The sequence below is a fragment of the Columba livia genome, chromosome Z (genome assembly GCF_036013475.1).
Source record: "Columba livia isolate bColLiv1 breed racing homer chromosome Z, bColLiv1.pat.W.v2, whole genome shotgun sequence".
NCBI classification, from domain to species: Eukaryota; Metazoa; Chordata; class Aves; order Columbiformes; family Columbidae; genus Columba; species Columba livia.
This window is the reverse complement of record NC_088642.1, coordinates 45021780-45044433: the sequence shown is the minus strand read 5'-3', so window position 1 is coordinate 45044433 and position 22654 is coordinate 45021780. Positions and strand designations below refer to the sequence as shown.

At 38.9% G+C, this 22654-nt stretch overlaps 1 protein-coding gene across 10 annotated transcripts in view; it reads right to left on the bottom strand.

Moving 5' to 3' along the window:
* Positions 1 to 139: 139 nt before the first annotated feature.
* Positions 140 to 22654, bottom strand: part of FSD1L (fibronectin type III and SPRY domain containing 1 like) — a 34579-nt gene continuing 12064 nt past the window's right edge. For 2 of the 10 annotated variants that reach the window (XM_005499087.4, XM_021297400.2), the window contains exons 6-14: positions 19772 to 19893; positions 17019 to 17228; positions 16599 to 16697; positions 14738 to 14864; positions 12578 to 12610; positions 8695 to 8792; positions 8000 to 8251; positions 7587 to 7675; positions 140 to 4312 (exon numbers count right to left, since the gene is read on the bottom strand). In XM_005499087.4, the coding sequence (XP_005499144.1) occupies positions 4193 to 4312; positions 7587 to 7675; positions 8000 to 8251; positions 8695 to 8792; positions 12578 to 12610; positions 14738 to 14864; positions 16599 to 16697; positions 17019 to 17228; positions 19772 to 19893 (1150 nt within the window). In that variant the 3' untranslated portion in view covers positions 140 to 4192. The remainder of the gene's footprint in view (positions 4313 to 7586; positions 7676 to 7999; positions 8252 to 8694; positions 8793 to 12577; positions 12611 to 14737; positions 14865 to 16598; positions 16698 to 17018; positions 17229 to 19771; positions 19894 to 22654) is intronic. The other 8 variants (XM_021297384.2, XM_065045673.1, XM_021297399.2 and 5 more) reach the window with 7 other exon arrangements.

The following is a 22654-nucleotide window of genomic DNA, read 5'->3' as shown; positions in this document are numbered from 1 at the left end:
CCGTGCCGGCGCTCGGGCTCAGGCCGGCCGGCAGCGAAGGTCTCTCAGCCCCGCCCCACCGGGGACCCGACCCCTCCCTGCTTCCCCCGGCCGCCGAACCCTCCCCGGAAGGAGATAAAAGGAGGAAACCTCAGGCACGTCAGATTTCAAATTCCTGTATTAATACAAAAAGCTCGCGTCACACACAAGTCAAAGACAGGAAAACACCGCGCGCGCTCTAAGGCCGCTCCGCCGCTTCCTGTGAGCAGTGGCGGCCCCGTCCTCGGGTGCGCCCCGCAGGGGCGAGGGGCGACGCGCTGGCGGCGAATACCTGAGGTGTGGCCGGGGGAGGATGGGGCACCCCCGCGGCAGACCCCAGCGGGCGGTGCAGCGGCGTGGGTAGGCGGTGCAGAACCCTGGACGACGGCGGTGGGGCAGCACGCAACGGAGCATCACCCTGCTGGGCCCAGCACCGGGCCTTCGCCCCGGGAGGGAAACCCTAGCCAGGCTTCCCCTTCGAGCAGGGCATTTACAATACTCGAATTCTAGCGAGGCTCAGGCAGGGGGGAGATGATCAACAGAACTTCTTACCAGTGTATGTCAAACTACGCATCACATTCATAACTCGTGATCCTTATCAGGGTAAGATATTGCTGAGTCAGATGTTCTCCCTGAGGCAACCTGTTAAGTTTCCTCAGTCTGTCTTTGAAGGAAACAGCAGTAACACGGGAGAGTGTGAGGGGGGGTGGAAACAGAATTTGTACATTAGCCTCTCCTTTTTCTGCTCAGAGGATGGCTAAAGAAATAAACCTGTCACCCTCTACCATCCATATTTGATATTTGGAGAAGCACCTATCGCCAGGATGCTTTTAAAGCATCCTTTCTGAAATTAACACCTCTAGCTGCAGTTCATACAGCTTCCCACAGAAACAATAAAAGCTACAGTTTTCTGATGTACTAAGAACTGAAGGGAAGCCTTCTGTTCCTTACAAGTTAGTCTGAAGTTATTTTAACTCTGAAAGGCTACCAGTAATCAGTTTAAAAAAAAAAAAACACACCTCCTTTTGGTCATACAGAAGATTACTCCTGTCTAGCCACTAAACAGGATCAACTTCAGAGCAGAGAGGCTCCAGGAGTATAATATGAAATAGTGTTAACAACTGGGCAAAATCACAGACCCTCAAAAGGTCAAATTCATTGCCAAAGAACAACCCTTCCAACCCCTGAAGCGGATTCCCCTAGGAAAAAGTAACTTCACAGGCTGCATGTATCCCTTTCTAGCTGCAGGTATAAACAGTGCACCACCTGCAACAAAATATCATTGGTACTGGACAGATACTAGCTCAGAAAAAGAGTCTAAAAAAAATCTAAAGTGCTTAAGGCAATTCTTCATATCCCCATTTACTAAAGAAAAAAGACTAGCTGTTAGCAGCTGAAAAATTGACATCTGTGCAAACTATTACAAATTCATCCTTTAAGGGTAAAAAGTCTCAAGCTTATGTAGAACATCAGTTAAACTAAAACTTGTAAGTCACAAGTCACATTATGAAATACTCCAGAATTTCTTCAAAGTGTTAGAGAAAAATTACATTTTTACACTGTGCATATCAGATTTATCTCATAGGTTGCACTACATCTTGCTAACACACTTCATAATTTAAATGCTTTTATATAGAGTTGGAGATTACTTGTTTTTTTTCTCACTACACATTAGCTTATTGTAACATTCCCTTTCTCTCCAAACAGGGAAATTTAAATACAAACTGTAGCTGTACAGCCAAGATCAAGCTGATGACTGAGCAGTGGGAACTGGCACTACCCTATTTAGATGTCTGCTTACCCCTGTCCTTCAATAGAACAAGTCCCAAAACAAGGAGCATCCAACACTTCTCTCTCTCATTAACCCTTCTCTCGCTAAATACCACCAGGTTCCAAGCACACAGGTCTCACTCTCTCATATACAACTGAACTCCAGTAGCTGAGCCCCTAGAAATGCCAGACATGTTCACTGCAGTACAAAGGGAAGAAGTGAGGAAGAAAAATTTAAGATTACTACACAGACTACTTGGATAATAACATTCCATAAATTATACGTGAAACAGATTCAGATGCTGTTCATTTAAAAAACATGTCACCTTCCAGTATCTTTGTTTCAAGACCCAAAACACTAAACTGGCCAAGGAAGGTACAGTTAAACTGGGAATGGCTTTGCACTTTCCTCTGCAAAACAGATTACAGCTACTGTTGTTCACAAAACAAATATTTAAAGATGCTTAAGTTCCAATATTAAATGAACATTAAGGGCTAACCATCCTGTCAACTTCACAATTTCTCAAGAGAAACAAAACTTTCTAGAGCAAATACTGAAATTATGAAGAAAATTTAAGTTTTCCACTGAACATAATAACCAGTTTATTATGAGTTGTTTCAAGGAATTTCTCCTTCTCTTGAGAAACCTTGATGGAGACAAAGGACCCACTGATACTAACAAGATTTCACATGATTAGATGGTCATGTCTTTACAGACTAAGAGACGTACAGAAGAAAAAGTACCTTGGCGCTGCAGGAAAGGAGCCAATTCATGATAGACCCTATCAGTGTGAATTTGAAACAGCTTTCAGGTGATACTAGGAAAAAATCCTCAGTTAAGAAACAGTTGATTCAAGTATTATCTGAAAATTACTTCTAGGCTCCTGGACTTCATTAGAAGAGAGAAAGCAGATTTCAACAGTCTGTAATACACAAGTAATTCCCACTGAAAAGTAAGATTTTTCCATAAAGAATATAACATGAATTTTTTTTTTAGCTCTCCCACTAATTTGAGTCATTAAACGATTATTACTAAGCTTCCAACTAAGAGCTGAGATGAAGGAACAGCCAGGCTCAACATTTCATTTGATTTGTGAATGAAAATCTATAACCACAGATCCAAAAGTAAACTGTATGTTACCTGGCAAACCATTTTCTCACTTCCCACTTTTTCCTTGCCCTTAAAAAGGGGAAAGGGTTAAGTTGGAGCCCATAAAGAGATCCTTTAGAATATAATCTGCTGAAAGGTAGTCTCATAGCTACATATACATGGCATACGATACAAGGCTACCAAGTTAAAAGTGGATGCTCTATATATATTCTACATTACTGCTGGATACAGAAATCATGCAACTTTTTTGACTTCTCTGGTTATCCAGAAAGTTCCAGGAATCCTCACTAGGCTAGTCAAAACAGCTAGCAAAAATGTGTGCCTGGGCCCAGACAGTACCACCCTATCACCAGGAATTCAGTGCTGCTTCTGCTCAAAGCCAGCTTAGATACAGGTGGCTCAAAGCCAGCTTGACACAGATGTTTGAGAAGTCTTAGCCAGCTCTGAAGATGGCTTAAGAAAAAGCTGTAAGATGTTTTAGCAATAGCTGCCCTACCCCCACATCTTCTCCATGGAGATGCATCTGAACTGAAGCTCTCATACACTTGTTCCCAGCTTCAACTGCATTGCAACTTTGCTACCTGCAGACAAAGATTCAATTTCTCATTCACATTTGTAACTCAAATCTGATTAACAATGTGAACTGCTGATTATAAGAAGCCAATTAGAATAATGCCACAAAACTGAAAACCTGGTATTCTAGGATTCTATGAAATGAGTTACTCAGAAATGGGATGACTTTTTATCAGAAGAAAAATCAGACTGTTTTTAGTATTTCTTTATATCAGGACTAAAACTTCTTATGATATTCTTTCGAAATCATATATGCTCTGATATTTTGCAAGGCTAGGTGAGCAAATCAATATTATTCTGAAATGCACGTTTGATATCACAAGTTCTACTGGGAAGCTCAGTAACAAAATACACAGTCAAGTAATTCATTTTACGAGAGCTAAGGAAATGGTATTTGTTATATTCTTTATAGAGAAATAATATTTGTAACAAAATTAATATTCAAGTCCATAATAAAATACTTAAATACAGTAGTAGAAAAGTACATAGTTACAGCTCTTGATTTTCCCACTTACTTTTCAAATAGGCAACAGTTCCGTCTTCTCTCAGAATCGTCAGTAGGTACCTAACTCTTCAGCCCCAAACATTTGCACTATCAGTACCCAGGCCTTACTACAGCAACAGGTAGCAAACCCACTTCAATCCAATACTCACAAGCTTCTGTAGCAGCTAAACAGAAAAAAAGAAACATTCAGCAACAGAAGACTTTAATAGATGTTACTAGGCAATATTGTTTAGGCTGTTTGTTGAACCACTCAATCCATTTTCATTTTTCTGGAGTGTTTTCACAGGGCTTGGCACCTGCAATCCAGTATTCACAGTAAGCCCACCACACCAGATCTAAGAAAGAAGTGGGAGAGGGGGGAGAGGAATCAATATTCTGAACACTATGAAGCATCTACATCTCTCTTCTCCTATCCCACAATTGAAATAATTTGTCTTCTCACTTGCTCTCTAGTCACAGCACTCTGTAAAACATTCTAATCACACAGAGCTAGTTTTTAAGACCATAAAGTCTCACATGCTTCACATGCTATGCTTTATGACTAAGTTTATAAACAAGTCTAAGATCACAGAATCACAGAATGTTAGGGATTGGAAGGGACCTCAAAAGATCATCTAGTCCAATCCCCCTGCTGGAGCAGGAACTCCTATGTGAGGTTACACAGGAAGGTGTCCAGGCAGGTCTTGAATGCCTCCAGAGTAGGAGACTCCACAACCTCCCTGGGCAGCCTGTTCCAGTGTTCTGTTGCCCTCACTGAGAAGAAGTTTCTTCTCAAATTTAAGTGTTGTCACCGAGAAGAGCCTGGCTCCATCCTTGTGACACTCATCCTTGATATATCTGTAAACATTAATGAGGTCACCCATCAGTCTCCTCCAAGCTAAAGAGACCCAGCTCCCTCAGCCTTTCCTCATAAGGGAGATGCTCCACTCCCTTAATCATCTTCGTTGCCCTACGCTGGACTCTCTCCAGCAGTTCCCTGTCCTTCTGGAACTGAGGGGCCCAGAACTGGACACAATATTCCAGATATGGTCTCACCAGGGCAGAGTAGAGGGGAAGGAGAACCTCTCTCGACCTACTAACCACCCCTCTAATACACCCCAGGATGCCATTGGCCTTCCTGGCCACAAGGGCACAGTGCTGGCTCATGGTCATCCTGCTGTCCACCAGGACCCCCAGGTCCCTTTCCCCTACACTGCTCTCTAACAGGTCATTCCCCAACTTATACTGGAACCTGGGGTTGTTCCTACCCAGATGCAGGACTCTACACTTTCCCTTGTTAAATTTCATCAGGTTATTCCCTGCCCAACTCTCCAGCCTGTCCAGGTCCCGCTGGATGGCAGCACAGCCTTCTGGCGTGTCAGCCACCCCTCCCAGCTCGGTGTCGTCAGCAAACTTGCTGATAGTACACTCTATTCCCTCATCCAAATCATCGATGAATACATGGAATAATACAGGCCCCAATACTGACCCTTGAGGCACTCCACTAGATGCAGGCCTCCAACTAGACTCCGCCCCATTGACCATGACTCTCTGGCTTCTTCCCTTCAGCCAGTTCACAGTCCACCTCACTACCCGTTCATCCAGACCACACCTCCTCAATTTAGCTGTGAGGATGCTGTGGGAGACTGCGTCAAAGGCTTTACTGAAGTCAAGGTAGACCACATCCACTGCTCTGCCATCATCCATTCCTCTTGTTATGTCCTCATAAAAGTCAATGAGGTTGGTCAAGCACAACCTCCCGTTGGTGAAGCCATGTTGACTGGCCCTAATGACCCTCTTATCCCTAATATCCTTGGTGCCATCTCAAGGCATAAGTCATTCCATCAGTTTTGCAGGGATGGAGGTGAGGTTGACTCGTCTATAATTACCCGGGTCCTCCTTCTTGCCCTTTTTGAAGACTGGAGTAACATTTGCTTTCCTCCAGTCCTCAGGCACCTCTCCCATTTCCCAAGACTTGGCAAAGATGATGGAGAGCGGTCCAGAAATGACCCCAGCCAGCTCCCTCAGCACCCACGGGTGCATCCCATCCGGACCCATGGATTTATGGAGGTCCAGATTGCATAACTACTCCCTAAAGATCTAATACTAAAAGACTTACTCCCCAAGGAAAACTTATTTGAAGGCCAATGCACTAGCAGCAATTACTTAAAATGACAATGAAAAGCAACAGGTTCACTATGCTCCAGTGTCTGAAAGCAGTAACTAGTTTTAGTATGGCAGAATTATGTCAATGTAAACATAGTCCAAAAGAATTGAGTTTTGAGAAGCTTCAGAAGCACAGGTGCCAGTGATCTCTATTTTACAACTGAATTACATGAAAGAATGTATCTCCATGTTTATGAATAAATATGACAAACTACTTAATTACTGCTGTCAATTCTATTTTAACTGTTCATGCTAACACAAGTAGTGTAAGACTGCTATCACTAAGTACTAGGGTCTATATGAGATGCAGACTAACAGGCTGAAGTATGGCAAGGAAATGTTTCCTTGGATGCTTTAGGAACTAAATTTGTCAGCCTTTGCAATGCATATGTTCAAGAGCTAGAGGGATGACTAACACATGCATCCCAACAGTTCTGAAGCTATTCTGTTCCCTGAATACTGAGAAGGATCAGTAAGGCAACTTGCTTAGCCACCTCCCAATAAATAGCTATTGAAAATCTAGACCCCTATTGTCAGTACATCTAACCAGAAACAGAAATTACAAAAAAGGAACTTATCAGATACAAGTGAAAAATCAGGTGTTTGGAAAGGCTAGCTATAAGGATTCCTGTGTAAGTTACTTCTTTTCCATTCCTCCTCCATGCCCAAACTGTATTAACTGGTATAATCACACTTTGAAATTGCCACGCTGTGTTTTTCTATGAGAAGAATTAAGAGAGGCTAGAGGTCAGTGCCTAGGCAGCTGAGTTGTTAGTATGAACTAGCATGTTAACCTCTTCCAGATTCCTAAGTTTTTCCAGACCTATGCCCTGCTCCCAAGTAACTACGCATGCAATGGAACCTTTCAACACAGCTGAGGCCTCCAAATTTAGTTACTTTTAAAAAAATTACTTGAATCCTCAAACAAAAAAACACATAGTAACTACTCCTTTTCCTGCACATTTTTTGCAAGGTTTGAGTCCTCAGAATCGCTGCAAGTTTTTATTGATTAGAGACAGAAAAAAGTTATGAAGGCCAGTGAAATGACTGGCAGGAAAATCCCACTGAGCTTTTAAGATTTGAAAGGCAGAATCTTGTATCTTAGAGGGAAGCACCTGGAGTTGTTCTGTCTCATGACACCTGCTCTGACAACTTGCAGCATCTGGGCATCTATCTGCATCAGTTTGAGTCAATTACTGTAGCAGGCTCTTCAGCTAACAGGACGTGCTATTAATTTACCCTACAAAAATGTAATTACTTTATTTACATAGCCGGTGAAGAGTTCTCCTATTGGAGTGCTATGATAAGTACCATATAAAATCAAAAAGAAAATACTTAATTTTTTTTAAGAAAACATTAATCAGCCAAAAACAGTGCTCCAAGTTCCCTCCTTTAAAAAACAATGAAGTCTTTGGTAAACTGAATTCAGTGCTAGAAAATGAACAGAGTTTTATAGATACTGACCATGAAGCCTGGCAGTAACGGCTGGGTAAACTTTGTTCTGAAGGTGTGTAACAGCTCCTTTGAGTTTGCATTATAAAATGCAAGGTGACCTAAAAGAAGAAAACAAGTTGAAATACAGGTTTAAATGCTATTGCTGTATACCTTTTTGTAAAATGGATTCTTTTTGAGGGAAGAGTTTCCAGAATACACTAAATACAGTCCACATAAGTGAAAAATTCTCAGTAGCTCTGTCACATAGATGAACCAAAATCATTTGACATTACAAGCACTACTGCACAAACTGCTCTGGGCCTTAATTTCATAAAATACTATATTAATCTGGAAGTAATGTGCTACTTTAGCTTTGTACTGGTTCAACTTGACACAGATAACTAAGTAAGCTTTTAGCTAAATTTCATAAGATTGTAATTTACCTCCATCAAAGTCGCAATACACTCCTATTCTGTCTGGAACAGGTATATCGAGAATCTTGGTCTTATTATTATGTTTTGCTGAAAACGTGGTTTGCAGCCAGTTGTTGATATGAATGCACCAGCTTGAATTAGTCTTTCCCAGTTGGTCAAATTTCCCCAGGTTTCTGTAAGTTACTCCCACACTGTAGGATTTGCAGTCCTTCTGAACTCTCACTTCCCAGTAATGCTGTCCACTTTCAATAGCAGTATCTCCTACCAAAATAATATATTTAGTCACTTTAACTAAGGGTACCTTGCAATGCTTCCTTTCTTACATGCATCAGTGGTGTCTTCTGTTTTATCTAAGGCAAAGGCTTAGAAATAAAAAGAAATCTGAACTATAAAGAAGAAAAAGTTAATGTACAAGAACACAGGATATAAATATAAAATAGAATGAGACAGGTTTGACCTATACTCAGAGATATTTAGTATCATTTAATAACAGTGGATGTCAGTCACTAAGAGCTTTGTGATAAAAAGCTTCAAAAGATTTAAAGACACTTGCTGTAGCACAAAATTCTGGTGTTACACAGGCAAAACTACCTCTATCCAGGAAAGCATCAAGTACACAGCCTTGAACAACCACAAGTTTTCCCTTAAGTTCTTACTTAATCTGCCCTTCCACACTTGGGAGAGAAGTAAAAAGTTCACTTTACCCAACACTGTGTACGATTCACCAATAAAACGATCTCTGCTGCCCCTCGCTGAGGATCTTGAGCTTATAGATGTCCTCTTTGGAGACAACGTACTACTTCTAAGAAAAAAGAGAACCATTCAAGATTTGGATGCAATTACAGAAATGCACACTCATATTTTCCCGAGTTAATTAGGGTGCAATAAACATCTATAAGCTACCGAAATAACACATTAGTTCTGCCATTTAATACCTCTAACAGTATGCATGCACAAAAACTGAAGAGATGACAGCCAGAAAAAAAATGCGTGGCATTGTAACAAACAAATTCAGTGTCAGCTAATACAGGAAACAGGAGGGGAAAGAAGCAGATGTGTGGCACGTGTTTTGGAAGAATGCTGTACAAAACAGTACTACACAGAACCTTAGAGAATTCATGTTTCTGATATTTTGGACAAGATTTCTAGCAAGAACCAACTACAACAGTCAGGTAAGTATGACTACACTACTGATATTCAATGCTGAAATGCCTAATTTTCATTACAATTTAAAGATCAGTGAATGGGAAAATAACATCAGTTGTGCTAAAGGTAGGTTTTTCAGCATGTTTGACTTGTACAATGACTGAAATGCCTGGAAAAAGTGCAACCCAATGAAATGAGGAAAAACTTTGATGATTTTATTTCAAGATACACACTGAAAATGATACAAAACTCAACAGCATCAAATCTAAACTCAACTTATATTCAAAAAGATGTAGTGAGATTTGCAGAGTTTAATGTATCACAAGTCTCCTCAAAAAACAAACCGACCACCACCAAAAAGTGTACTGAAGGGTGGGGATTATTTGACTACATTAGCTGCATCAAAAACTACAGAAAATAAAATTCTGTCACAGCACATTGTGCTGAGAAGCACACAGCAGCTCCTCAAGAATCATTATAACATTTAAGAGTCTAATCCAAGAAAAGCTTAGATTTTTCTAATCATACCTTTTAAAAGCATTCTCAGGAAGCAATAGCAAAATAAATGAAGACACTTTGCTCTGGAGAATATTCTAATGACCAATCAGTTGCATAAAAGAGTAATTTTAACCTAATGAGATTTTGAAACATTTGATTTTTTCCTCTTATGCCCTTAAAAATAATTGCTAGCAATTTAACCATTAAACAAAATGCTATTTGCAAATTACAGTGAATTTTAAACCTCAGTAGCCAGAGGATCATGTCTGGTTATTCTTTTAAATGCAATCAGTAGTAAAGAATTTTAAATTCTCAGAATTAGCTATACAGTTTACATTTTAATTTCATTGACAAAAATATGTATGAAGTAAGACTCCAAAATACACGTGTGATAAGCGATTTTCAAATCTTTATCCTCCACAGTCTACCATATATTAGCCTTAGAGATACCACACAGAACGGAAAGTTCTCTCTCCAACTTTTCCTTCAACCACAAGTTGCTAAAGCTAATTGTCACTTAAATGTCCACTAATATAGTGAAGTTTAGCTTGTTTCCTTTCTGATTCATTCAACACTGATTTAAAGTTTTCCGGAATTTTTCTCAAATACCATTTCATAAAGGGATAGAAAAATGTCCTTTTTGCCTAATATTTTCATTAAAACAAAGTCACATGGGAATCAAAAGCTGACTGCAACTAAGCTGTCATACATAAGCGTGCAAGAATCTCTGATTCATCTTCTATGTTTGCTTTTATTCCAGTTACAGAAGTCTACAAGAAATCAGTGATGAAAAGTTGTTAACTTTAGCATCACCATTTAGCATATAAGTTTGCCAGTACTGAGCAGAAAACAGCAAAGTTTCTAAATTGCTTGGAAGAATTACATGAGGGAGGTAATTGTATATTGTGCACGTGAACCACATCAAATGCTTTTGAATTTTGTTAATATGGAGGAAGCTGTAGTTTACTTACCAAAGAAAAAGGTAGCAAGTGATAGCATGAAAAAAAGACAAAGCCAAGAATTAAAGCAGAATTTCAGTGGGAACCATCACCCTTTTCAGATTCCATCCTGCTTCAAGTGCAGAGATTATTCAGTCACACTTCCAACAAAAGCTGCTGAAATTTTTCTATCAGATTCTGTATCAGTTATGCAGAAAGCAATGTGGCCATTTAGAGAACCACCATAAAAAACATGCAGGACCTTTGCTAGTATTTTCTCAAAATTAGAAAGACAATTAAAAGTCCTCAATAACATTTATACTGTTCTAATCTTCTATAAATGGCCACTGCATGTGCTTTGTCCACTCAAAATCTAACAGCCTTTAACAGTTCAGACAATGACATTAAATATTTGGTATAAAAGTTTGAAAATACAGTTGGTTGGGGGTTTTTGTTTGTGTGTGGTTGGTTTTGTTTGCTTGTTTGTTTCTGCCCTGGAGGATGTCTCCCTTTCAATACAGAAAGGCAGTAAATTTTATAGCAAAATGTCAGTTTGGGGCCTGTTTTCCAATACAGCAGTCTTCATTAGCTCATGTAGTAACTGCTGCATTTCTTCTACCATTCACTGACCAGATACTCTCATCTTAGGGTTAGGACTGTTGCCTACAGCACTGCATTAGTCTCAATTTTCTCCTCCATCCCAACAAATAAACATATTCCAAGCCATATGTATACTCTTTAGGAGAAGAAAGGCCAAAGACCAATATCAGAAGTTGTCCATGGAGGGACAGCAAAAGTTATCCAGAGGCTTTATTCTAGTCTAATAAATATGTTACAGATCATTAACCATTTTATTGCTATTGTATCTTTCCAACCCTTGAAAGCTGCACACTTGATGTTTAAAACAACTATATTGCAACTTTTCCCAACTATGGAGCTAGCTTCAAATTTTCCTTTTAATGCAGACACCATTACAGATACTCTTAACTTGGAACAAAAGCCTCCTGCAAGAACCAAAGCTCATCTAAACCTCCTGCTAATAAAGGTCAGCCTGAGATGCAAAGTTAAACACGTGACCATGTCCTTCTAGCAAAGAAAAGGCCAGAACTAGGGAAATTCTTTACTGACAACTACAGAGAGATCAGGCTGTAAGACTCCCAGCTTATTGAGGAAGTAGCTGTATCTCCAAGACAGTGGAGACAAGACAATTTAGCTTGGCAGAAATTGGTACTGTTTGAAACCTACAGGAAATTAGAAACCCATGCATTTGGTTAGGTCACAGAACTTCTAAACCAGTGAAAAATACCAAGAGAACAAAAACAGAAGAAGTAGTAATTTCTCAAACAGGTGCTTTATTAGAAAAAGAATGAAAAAATTAACACTAAAAACACAGTTGCACAAGGAACAGAAGAATATTTTAGCTGCCTTTACAAATCAGAAAAGACTAATTCGAACAATTGTTCTGCCATGAAGCTTTTTACACGTGCTGTCAGGCTAAACATCATCTTTGAAAGTGTAAAAACACTTATTTCTTTTCCTCTGATGTCCAGCAACAACTGCAGCAGAACTCCAGAGACAAAAAGATTTTTGGAATTAAAGAAAACAAAAAAAAAAATTTCAAGTTCTCAGAAGGGAACTCTTCCCTGCATTTGTAAAAAATTCAGACTGCCGTGATGTTCCAGAAGGTTAAGAAAGAATCAAAATATCTGTAAATAACAGGAATCTTTGCACCAACACTAAAGAAAGCACTTCCAATCACTGTATATCAGGCCTCCCATGCACTAGGACACATCCTCCAAAGAAGACTGTTTTTCAGTCACTGGAAAATACATACATAATCTCTATGAATTCAAATTAAACTTCTAACTAATTTTTAAAAGCATGTGCATACTGTTACTGATAAAGGCTATTAGATTTATTTTTCACTACATCAAGCAAAGGGAAGTAGCAAAGACTCCCAGCAAAACTAGGTGCTAGATCCTATGTAAAAAAGGTATATTATCACCTTCTATTGCTCTTCAGCAGAGGATTCTGGCCACTGTTGACAGAAATAAGTAGTCATTAAACAACTGCTCTATTACTACAGTAAGTTATCGCCATTTTTAAGACACTACTAAAACTTATTCTACCATGCTTCTGGCAGCGTATGCCTACAGGGAAGGTATTTGTTCACAAATTATCTTAAGCAGTGCTCTTTATACTGAAAAGCGCATGCTGGAAGTCCATTAATTGTCTTCAAGGCATACAACAGCAGACACGACAGTGTACAGTGCCCTTGTTGAAGAGTTGGCCAACCACAACCCAGGCTGCAGGAGCAAGACAACAATCAGGAGACCAAGGCAAGCAACTGTTCCTCTTAATTTGGCACTTGTCAGACTGAACCTGAAGTCCAGTGTCCAGGTCTGGGCTTCTCGTGACTATACAATGACATACTAGAGCAAGTCCAGTGAAGTGTCAACAACACAATTAAGGGACTGGTGCACAGGAAAACAATCAGGTTTGCTCAGACTCAAGAAGACAAGAGTGAATTGCTGTCTTCATTGACATAACCAGAAGGCACAGAGAAGATCGAGCCAGGCTTGATCAGGGCATACACTGACAGCTGAGGGGCACCTGGTACTCATTGCACCACAGGAAGTTCCAGTCAGATATTGGGATATCCCTCCCCTCCCATTAAAGTGGTCTGGAATAGAGGCCAGAGGGTTAACACATTCTTCATCCTTGGACATATTCCAGGCTCAGCCAGAGTAGACTGATGTAGTGATGTTCACCCAACTGTATTTATTCAGTGATCCTGAACAGCACACATCCTAAGTGCCTAACACTCAGCCTACTAAGAATTCTGTTGAAGTTACTTAAGAACTCTTCCTAGATTAAATTAGCTGGTAAATATGTTTAGGGCTGCTACTTTTACAATAATTATATTCCGTTATCCATTATCTTTTGCTATCTAGTTTGTTTTATTGGTACCTTTTCTTTACCAGTGAGGGTTATGAGATAAAAAATTCAAACACCACCTGTAAGTACCAATTTTATTTAACATTAGCTTTTTCAAAAGGACACAGCAGCCAGCTCTTTTTTATAGTATAAAAGCTGTCTATCCACGAGCACTGACCTGCAACACTACTAAACATACAATTACATCACTGCTTACTGACATTTACCTTATCTACTGTATTGGGTTGGCATGGCAATGTTTTGGTAGCACAGAGGCTACAGGGGTGGCTTCTGTGAGAAGAAGCCAGAAGCTGCTCACATCAGTAATGGTGGTAGTGCCTGTGACAACATATTTAATAATGGGTAAAAACTGCTACACAAGAGCAGCTGGGCAAGAAGAATGAGAATATAGCCACCCTGCAGCCCATGGAGGACCCCACATTGGAACAGGTGGATGTGCCCTGAAGGAATCTGCAGCTTAATGAGAGCCCACACTGGAGCAGGTTTGCTGGAGCAGTTTGTGGACTGTCTCCCACGGGTGGGGCCCCAAGCTGGAGAAGGGGAAGAACATGAGGAAGAAGAGGCAGAGATATGAACTGACCACAACCCCTGTTCCCCATCCCCCTCCACTACACAGGGGAGTAGGTAGGTAAGTTGTGAGTAAAGTGAGGTCTGGGAAGAATGGAGGTGGGGGGGCAGTATTTTAAGATTTGTTTTTATTTCTCATCCTACTCTGACTTTTGATAGACAATAATGTAAATTTTCCCAAGTCAAATCTACTTTGCCCATGACAGTAATTGTGAAATGATCTCACTGTCTTTATATCAACCCATGAGCCTTCCATCATATTTTTCTTCCCACTATCCAGTTGAAGAGATGAAGCAATAGAGCAGCTTAGCAGGCACCTGGATGCAAGCCAAGGTCACCTTCCACATCTACAATGTATTTCAGTTCCTTGAATGTAAGCCTAAGAAGTGTATTTTAAAAACACTTGAATTCTTTTAAATGATTGAGGCACATTCCTAATAGCTTCCACAAACAGGCTCTATATATGTGTGAAGGCAGAGAGAAATGAAAAAATAGCATTTCTTCCAGAGAAAGATTTCAAAGTGAAAATTCCTTTTGTGTCCCACTGTCCTCAGGCACTTTAATTCCCCCCACCCTCTTCTCTTAATTGCCAGACGAGACATACCAGACAATGTCAAGGTTTATGAAATTAAGTTCTTACCTGCTTTTATTTTCTTTCCCTTTTATTTTTTCTTGGCCTTTGCCTCCTGTAGGATCCCATTCAACATAGGTATCTTCAACTTTCAAGTTCAGATGAGATGAAGTACTGTCCAAACTGAACACAAAAGCTGGTCAAGACAAAATGCAGAACAGTGAAATGGTATAACGTTATCTCCCAACAGTGGCTATTCACAAAAAGTTAGAGAAGCACTAGTAAAACTGTACCAGAGTAGTATTTGACTTAATAGAAACATCAGCTTTTTAGTCTGATGCTTGTAGTCAAGGTAAGGACATTTAAATAGAGCCCAAGTATCTACCTTCAGAGTACAGGTTATATCAAAGTAAGTTTTTTCATCTTGATAATGCTGCAGTATCAGTAATTGCATTCAGCTAGTGCTTTCTGCTAGCTTCAGTCTACTCCATAGATTCTTACAACCCTGAATGACACAAAATACTATGCTTGTTTTCCATGCTCTGCAGCACTGATTTTCTAACAAGGTGTTTATGATTAATAAGATTTGCAAATTGGAGAAAACTAAATCAACAGGGTACCACATACAGACAGACATGAACTGTGAAGTCACTTGCAGGTACAAGTATAGTAGAGGATGCGTGCAACTAGAAGAGACTTAGTATTTGCTACAGCTAAGCCCTTCATCCAAGAAAACAAAACTAACACAACATGCCAAGTGCCCTAAAGTTGTTTACTTATGGACTATTCTGTGTCCTAATACCATCAGATATAGTCTGACTCTGAAATTATACTTGCGATTTCAAGATATTAGAGGTCAACAGTACACAAATCTAAAAAACCAGTAAGGTATGCACATGTACAAGGATACTGAGTTTCTGTGTGCTTATTATTAAAGAAAGTGAACATAATATTCACACAAATAACAGAAGTTCCATGGGAAGCAAGGTAACTGCCCAAACAATCAAAATCAGAATTATTTTTCCTGGTACTAGAATAAGGTATGTAAGTGACTATTAAATCGATACTAGATATCTGACAATGACTGTTGTTTCTGAATATTAGAAGTGTTCTATACAAGTTACCAGAATGCACATCAGCACTTTCAAATTGCATATAGCTTTGCTTTTATGAAGTAACATTCACAAGTCAAACTGTGTATTTTAATTATCCAGTTCATATCAGGCATTTTGCCCTTTACATTACAGACCTGGCTATAATTAAGATCTCAGGATCGTTATTTCCACCATAATAGTTAAGATTTGTGTTCTGTAACAAAACATCACTTCCAAGAAATTTTTCATCTAGTTTATTTACAAAACCATCTTAGGAAGCCACCATCCTCAGACCAACTGATTTCTAACACAGTGACTTAACTTCAATTTAGAGCTGCCTATTTTTTTGAATATTGACCATGGCTAGAATCTACAACTACAAAGTCAAAAAAAGTCCTTTTTAGCACCTTCTGTTTACAGAGAGCTATTACCTGCCACATGTTAAATATTAATAACCAGCCAACTACACACCAACTGTTTAGATGCTCGAAGTGTCCTATCAGTGCTTAGTCAAAACATCCATCTTCTCTTGCTATGTGTTGGTATCATGTAGTGGCACATAATACTGTCAATCTACAGTTCAAAACAACCAGTGTCAATCCCTGTTGGAGAAAGTCACATCACTTCCTTATTTTTAGTGTCTGAATGTTAAAAGGCCAGCTTTGTGCCAAGGAGCTTCTCAATCCTTTGCCAAACTGTTTGCTTTGCTTTTCACTTATGACACCTTTCAGCAGGCTCATACAGAAGCAGACTGAACATAAAAGTTCATATATGAAGGCAAAACAGTAAGAGCAGTGTTTTGACTACATCTAAGGTTAGAGTCTTTCAAATTTTACCTTTGGTTTCCAGAGTCACAGGATCAGAGTATTCCCCTGCCACAGCTTTGTTGCAGGCTTGTACTCTCAGGTTCATGTATTTCGTATCAAATTTCAGTCCTAAAAAGTAAATGTTTAGAAACTTGAGTTGAGATTAATTACTGACACATTTTACAAGACTAAAATCTATATCATGTAACTGTCTTCCATTTCTCTCAGTCTGCAAAAAACAAGCTTAACTATCATTGTGAACTTCATTTAATACACAACTTTTTATAAAACCTCAAAGTCAAAATAAAAGGCAGAGCCATTATTGTACAAATCATTCAAGACTAATATGAAACAATGGAAGCTACATTACATACCGGAAAATGGTTATTTTGTTCTAAGCATAAAAAGTTTAATAAATATTCTTGGGTCTGAGGTATAAAAAACCTTTACCTGACAATGTATATTCAGTGGCTTTAATATAGTCTATGAGTTCCCAACGTTGTTCATCTTTTACTCGTGGAAGCCCATCAAAGTTGGTTTTCTTATACTCTAGTATAAAATGATCAACTCTACTGTCTTCTTCAGGCATTCTCCATGCTACTGTTATGCAGTTATCAGCAACCAGACATGCTGCTAGATCTATCTCTGGAGCTTTAGGGACTGCAGAAAGATAAATATACAGTTCAGTTTAAAGAAGTTAATGGACTAAATACTAATTTGTTCTCCTTGGATTTATAGACCTCAGAAGTTGCCCTTGGCCCAGGAACACTCATTCCTTTTAGAGAATCTATTCCATTAGCAAAGCACATGCATATCATATTAACTTAACAAGCATTTTACAAAACAAATAGGCATTAGCTCTAGAGCGAACATTTGCATCACATTTTCTAGATGTTTGCCAATAAGTTCACCTGCTCCCCTTCTGGAAGCAGTAAAAATGGCATGCTGGAGTGGACTTAGAATTATGAACCTACATTCAGAAAAACACTATGCAGGAAGAATATTCTAACCTAGCACTACTGAAACACACCATTTTTCCCTTCACATCCCTGCAGTTGAAACCAAGCAGGAATTACACAAACTAGTGGTGTACATATAAAAAAACTTGAGAACAGCAGAGACTGATAGCAAAAATATTCAAGTCTGTTCTGGTTTTGGCTGGGACAGATTTACATTTCTTCATAGAGGCTTGCATGGTGCTATTCTTTGAATTTGTGATTTAAACAGTTTTGATAACAGATGTGTTTTAGTTGTTGCTAAGCAGCATTGAGACCTTTTCTGCTTCTCACACCACCACATCAGCAAGTAGGCTGGGGGTGCACAGGAAACTGGGAAAGGATATAGCTGGGATAGCTGACCCCAACAGACTAAAGGGATATTCCGCACCCTATGACATCATGCTCACCAATACAAGCTGCAGAAAGAAGCAGCAGGGGGGATGTCTGGAGTGATAGCATTTTGTCTTCCCAAGTAACTCTTACATGTGACAGAACTGTGTTTTACTGGAGATGGCTGAACACCTGCCAGACAATGAGAAGTAGTGAATGAATTCACTTACATGTGCAGCTTTTGCTTTACCTATTAAACTGCCTTTGTCTCAACCTACAAGTTGTCATTTTTAACCTTCTGATTTTCCTCCCCATCCTCCTGCAGCAGGGGGGACTGAGCAAGCAGCTGTGCAGTGCTTACCTGCTTGCCAGAGTTAAACCATGATAAATTCTCAAGTTGTTAATCACACACATTTCCATCGAATTTCAAAGTCATCCAACAATAATTTCAGAATAACATCAGTAAGATCTCTTTCTTCTTTCAAAAGAAAAATTAAGATGAAGACAAGTATTTCAGAACACAAGCCTGTAAATCTCTTCTTAGACAAAAGATGAGGACAAGTACCCATAAATTTAGCTAACTGCCCCAATTATTTTTGTCGTGGTATAATATAAGCTACCAGATAGTCTCACATGTGTTTGGAATGACCAAATCTTCAATTTAATTCTGGCAAGCAGTGTTCAAATGCCTGTGTTACCACAACACCAAACCTGTTTTCAACTTCCCCTAACAGGACATGAGTATTTCCTGATGTATGGAGTTCTACCAGTGCTCAATGCAATTTCACTTGCAACAGTTTGAACTATCCATATTTGGTGTCATTGATAGCTCAGCACTACAGTAGAAGAAAGCAAGATTGATACAAATTAATACCCAGAGAATTAGTGTTCCTGTTTACAAATCAAAGGCACAAACAACTTAAATTTCTACATATTTGATAAGGAAAATGCATGTATAAGAAGGGCCATACTAAATAATACCTTCATGTAGATACAAGATTTTGTTCATGCATTATGATCAGCTTATCTAGCCTGTTCCCTTACCTGTGAAGTACAGAGCAATGATTGCCACCCAGAGTTTAAGACTAAAATGTGAATATCTGCCAAGACACTGCTAGCTGACCACCAAGAATAACACTGGTAATTTACTACACCTGCTACCACATACTGTATCTACAGCATGCAAGACAAATGGGTAGAAATGTAAACTGATGCTGCCAAGTCCATAACAGATTTGGATTAGTGACCTAGAGACAAAACAATTTACATCCCTGCCAGCAGTATTCTTGTGAATATACTCTTGGTATCAGTCAAGGGCAAAGTGGTTCAAATAGGAAAGCAATATGAATAAAAAGGTGTGAAAGATACATACTGGAATACTGCACTTTACTTTCAAATAGAAACAAACACATCGATACACATTTTGTATTGTGCCCTCTCTTGCATTTCAGACCCTATCTACACTCTTGTGACATATTAGCTTACATTTCCATGCATAACACTACTGCAGACAACTAGGACTTTAGAGTATCACTAAACATCAAGCTAGCATGTACAGCCTTGAGAAATTTCAGATAACTTCAGGAAGAGGAACTGACAACTCAAGGAAAAAAACAGTCTGGAAGACTCATTCTCAATTCTGAGATCAATGCTATTTTCTGAAATGCTATACTATGCAGAAATTAACACAATCAAGCTTGAAAACTCTTTTATCCGTAAGGTATCCAGCTTAACAACCAACGAATAAGAATGAGTTTAGGGACTCTGAAAAATTTGCTTATTAGGTTGCAAGAGGTGTGGTTTTGTTTTGCTTGTTTCTGTAAATGTAAGTTATTAATGTAGTAACAAACTAAACTCACTGTGTACAGTTTTTACCTGGCAAAAACTTTACAGCCTGGAGCATGCGCCTTTCCAGAGTGAAGTCCACCATCAAATGAGACATACTATCACTGACCTTTGGTTTCAGAGAAATGCGGAACGCTGAAGCCATTGTAACTCTGAAGTCAAGAAAGCATCATTAGCAAAATGTGTTTTGCATTGGTTAAGTCTTATAGCCATTTTCAAAACCAGCAATCAGATTATCTGTATTGTTAATTTCAAACTGTTAGCCAAAATACTGATCAAAGAGCATAACATTTTTCTAATAGATAACTGTTTACCATTCAGCACAGACTCCAAAACAGAAAGTTTTGCTAGTGTGACTGTCTCAAAGAGAATATTGTGCAACATCCTAGTTGTTCCATATTACTAGGTAAAGCAACACAAGAAGCAACTAGAGAAGAGCTTAAAACTTCTTTTACTAGTGAAAAAACTTAGATAGGAGACAACACAAAACTCATCACTTTACACAAAATCAAGAAGCGTGAAAAATCTAAAGCACCACAGAATCAGGATCACGTTTTATATACAAAGAACTATGAAACTTAAAACTTTAGTTTAAGACAGTCCAAATATTTTTCTTCTGGACGAGATCCACTCGTTAGCTCCAACAGGGAACATGTTTTCACTTGTTAAATATTGCTTAGAGATATTTATAAATAGCAGTGAACAAGGTGAATATTCTTATTTCATATCTACCTCTGATCTCATCAGGGGAGGAAGAAATGTTTAGATTGCAGACACCACCTTATTTTGGAAGATCCAAGTATCAGATCAGTCTTACAAGAGACACCGAAGCACAGCTTTCACTTCCATTTTTGAAGTCCTAACTTCGTATTTATTCTGAATAGTCCTAAGACACTCCTGTACTCCATCAACTAGACGGCTAAAAAAAGAGAAGGACAAGTCTCTTGTATAGTTCTGCAACTCTGAAGACAACAGGCCACACAGAATTTGAATAATCTTGATTCAGACCACACAGGTCCTAACTCCTGCTTTAAAAAAAGAGATTTTTAACTAGAAAGTAATATATACACCACAAAAGAAAGTCAACTGTAAAAAACTTGTATTCAATTTACACCTTAAAGGTGGAACTTTCAAAACACCTAATAGCTCACAGGTAGTGATACGCATTAAGTAGTTCACTAGTACATATGAGAGATTGTGTGCTAACTACAGGTACATTAAAGGATGGCAAAAAACCACCCAAAATTAGGTAGCGAATAAGGAAGAGGAAGTATGAAGTTGAGTATTAAAGATATAAGCATGTCAAGAGTGACAAGTGTAACAGTTTGGGGATATAAGACAGTTATGGCAGTGAAATGAACCTCACAAAAGAGATCAATTCATTTCACGCAACAGAGTTGACGTTCTGAAATTCAGTATGGGTTGCCTAGCAGAATCCATTGCCAGCCAGACAGGTAAAGTAAACCTCTTAGGGAATAACAATCTTCTGGTTAGCAGTAAGAGAACACTGAGTAGTCAGCTTCAGAAAGCTTTTTAAATTCTGCTTAGGCACCAATCTTAGAGAACCAGCCACAATTGACTAAAAAGGATTAGATCACACAGCACTTCAAGAAACTACAAGAGTAGGATGATACTTATTACAGATAAAAAGTGTTAAGATTCCTATCATTGCCACTATCCCTTTGATCTGTTAAGGACACTAAATCTTTACCCTTGTGTGTACACATACAGAGGCACATTGCAAAAAGAGCCAGAGGCCACGAATGCATTGCAAAGAGCAAGTTTTATTTTAGTTGCCTCTCTACTGGGGGTCTCCAAAGCCACACCTGAGCTCCCAGGCAGAGGTGACACAAGCAGGGATGCAGGTGCTGGTAAATTCAACCCTGCTGGAAGATCACTGGGCCTGCTGAGCTCCCCTGTATTTCAAGGCTTCAGGCAGGCGTAGCCTCCCACTCTTTCTCACAACAAAGCAGGAATCTCAGACAGTGATAAGGTGCCTACAGTTCCTCACAGGCCTATGTTGTCTAACACAGAGGTTCTACTCATCAAGCACACATGGTCAGTAAAACAATTAGTGTGATATATGTGCTTTTGCTACAAACAGGTGCAAGTCACTTGAGCGTATTTACATTCAACTAATCTCCTCACCAAATCATCTGCTATATCCCCATACACCTTGGAAAAGATTAATTTTTCTAGCAATTACTCATTTTACACAAAACTTCATAGAATTTAGACAACCAGATCCTTCCCTGAAAACCTGTAAACTGAAAGCCAACATATTTGATCCGTAAAAGCAACATATGCTGGAAACACCTTGTGAGCCATCTTCCAAAAATATTAGCATATCACATGAAGTTTTCTGAATGAGAAGGTCACACACTCAGAATGTAGTTATTCTTCCAAGTGAAGAAAAATGGTCCTAGCATTTATTTCAAAACAGTAAAACAAAAGTTTGAAGACAGTTCAAAGAAAAGCTACCAGAAATAGCAATTTCACTGACATCAGTCAGTGGTGTCACTAGAAATATTTCAACAGCTACAAGACTTTTTATATTCAAAAAGAATATTAGTTAGCAAACGTTAGTAAGTACTTAAAAAAAAACAACTACATTTTCTCATAATTTAAAGGGACAGAATCAGCTTGACACATTATTAAATTTCAGCCATCAGGTATTAATAATAAACCAGAAGTTAATTAAGTAATTATATACTGTATTAATGATATACTTATATGTACTTAAAGAAAAAAAAAATTATAATCATCATCATTGCTGCAGGGCTCTACACTTCCCTGTGTTAAAAAAAGCCCTCTCTTTATTAAGGTATGAAAGGTCACCAGCCTGCCAGGAAAAACACTACAGGAGAAGCATAAAAGATTTTAGTTCTCTTTCAAAAGTCGTATTGTCACAAA